Genomic DNA, 1933 nt, shown 5'->3' with positions numbered 1-1933 from the left:
CTCTGTGGTATATGGAAGGACTGAGGATGAAGCTGAAACTCTAATACTATGGCCATCTGATGTGAAGAACTGACTCACTGAAAAAGATCCTGATGCTGGGAAAGATTGAAGGTGGAGATGGTGACGACAGAGGATGAGATGGTTGGATGGCATCACCGACTTGATGGACATGAGTTTCAGTAGGTTCTGGGAGTTGGTGATGGACAGGGAGGCTTGGTGTGCTGCAGTCCATGGGGTCACAAAGAATCAGACATGAGTGAGCAACTGAACTGATATAGAGTAACTTAAGCTGTCCTAGACTTTAGTTCCTCTAGCCTTGTTTATTTGTTTTTTAAATAAACTGGAAGCAATATTCTTGGATCCTACCCTGTATAGTCTTATGTGTACTAGAGGCAAAAACCAGGCTTTGGAGATTACTACCAAAAGAAGAGGAGAGGTGAGGAGAGAGTCCAAGTGAATGAAATAATGGTGAGATGAGAGAAGGGAAACTCTGTCCTCGTTCACACTTGTTTTCCTCTGTTGTTCGGTTGCCCAGTCATTTCCGACTCTCTGCAACCCTATGGACTGTAGCCCGTGAGACTCCTGTGTCCGTAGGATTCTCCAGGCAAGAATTCTGGAGTGGGTTACCATTTCCTTCTCCAGGGGATCTTCCTGACCCACGGATCAAACCTGCCTCTGCTGTGTCTCCTGCATTGCAGATCGATTCTTTACCCCTGAGCCACCATTATTCTTTTGGATAAAAGGCTAAATTTTGATGCTTTACAAAGCATCAAACACTTTGTAAAATGCTTGCTTTACAAACACTTTGGTTTGTAAAGCGTTTATACAGGAAATTTATGTCACTGATTTCCATGGTAATGGTAAGTAAATTATGTGGGTCCAGTTTGGGCTAGTCACAGTCATTCCCAGTGCATACATCACTTTATGTGAGGAGATGTGGGAAATACTCTTTTTCCTCTATGTAACGCTTCTCTCCCATTTTCACAGATGCCCTTAGAGAAGAATGGCTCCATGGAATGACTCTTTCACAACTCAGTTCATTTTAGTGGGATTAACAGACCAATCAGTTCTTCAGCTCCCCCTGTTTTTCCTGTTTCTAGTAATGTATATGGTCACTGTGATGGGAAATTTGAGCTTGATCATCCTAATTGGGCTGAGTTCACATCTGCACACCCCTATGTACTTTTTCCTCTTTAATTTGTCCTTCATAGATCTCTGTTATTCTACTGTTTTCACACTTAAAATGCTGATTAACATCATATCAAAGAAGAAGATTATCTCTTACATGGGGTGCATGACTCAGCTTTACTTCTTCACTTTTTTTGGTATTTCTGAATGCTATGTGCTGACATCAATGGCCTATGACCGCTATGTGGCCATCTGTAACCCACTCTTGTATAAAATTGCCATGTCCCCTAAAGTGTGTTCCAGCTTTATGCTTGGTTCCTACTTGATGGCATTTTTGGATGCCATGATTCTTATTGGAGGCATGCTGAGACTGAACTTCTGTGATGCAAACACCATCAACCATTATTTGTGTGATACCTACCCTCTGCTCCAGCTCTCCTGCACAAGTACCTACATCCTTGAGCTGGAAGTTATCATTGTGTCAGGCATCAACATCATTCTGCCCAGTCTCACCATCTTTGTCTCTTATGGCCTCATCCTCTTCAACATCCTTCACATCAGCTTCACAGAGGGCAGGTCTAAAGCCTTCAGGACCTGCAGTTCCCACATTATTGCTGTTTCTCTGTTCTTTGGATCAAGTGCATTTGTGTATCTCAAACCATCTTCTATGCCCATGAATAAAGGAAAAGTCTTATCTGTCTTTTACACCAATGTGGTTCCCATGATGAATCCCTTAATTTACAGCTTAAGGAACAAAGATGTTAAACTTGCTCTGAGAAAAGTCCTGAGGATGGTGAAGTTTTGA

General features: G+C 42.3%; 1 protein-coding gene across 1 annotated transcript; it reads left to right on the top strand.

The window, feature by feature from the left end:
• Nucleotides 1-1003: 1003 nt before the first annotated feature.
• On the top strand, nucleotides 1004-1933 carry LOC133241798 (olfactory receptor 8B3-like). Its single transcript, XM_061407717.1, has one exon. The coding sequence runs from the start codon at nucleotides 1004-1006 to the stop codon at nucleotides 1931-1933; it is 930 nt and encodes a 309-aa protein (XP_061263701.1).

The sequence above is a fragment of the Bos javanicus genome, chromosome 29 (assembly GCF_032452875.1).
Source record: "Bos javanicus breed banteng chromosome 29, ARS-OSU_banteng_1.0, whole genome shotgun sequence".
In the NCBI taxonomy this organism is placed as follows: domain Eukaryota; kingdom Metazoa; phylum Chordata; class Mammalia; order Artiodactyla; family Bovidae; genus Bos; species Bos javanicus.
The sequence above is the reverse complement of the archived record's forward strand: the minus strand, read 5'-3'. Positions and strand labels throughout refer to the sequence as shown.

Bases quoted from the DNA above. Each gene is read 5' to 3' on its own strand.
- LOC133241798 (XM_061407717.1), top strand. From the start codon at position 1,004: ATGGCTCCATGGAATGACTCTTTCACAACTCAGTTCATTTTAGTGGGA.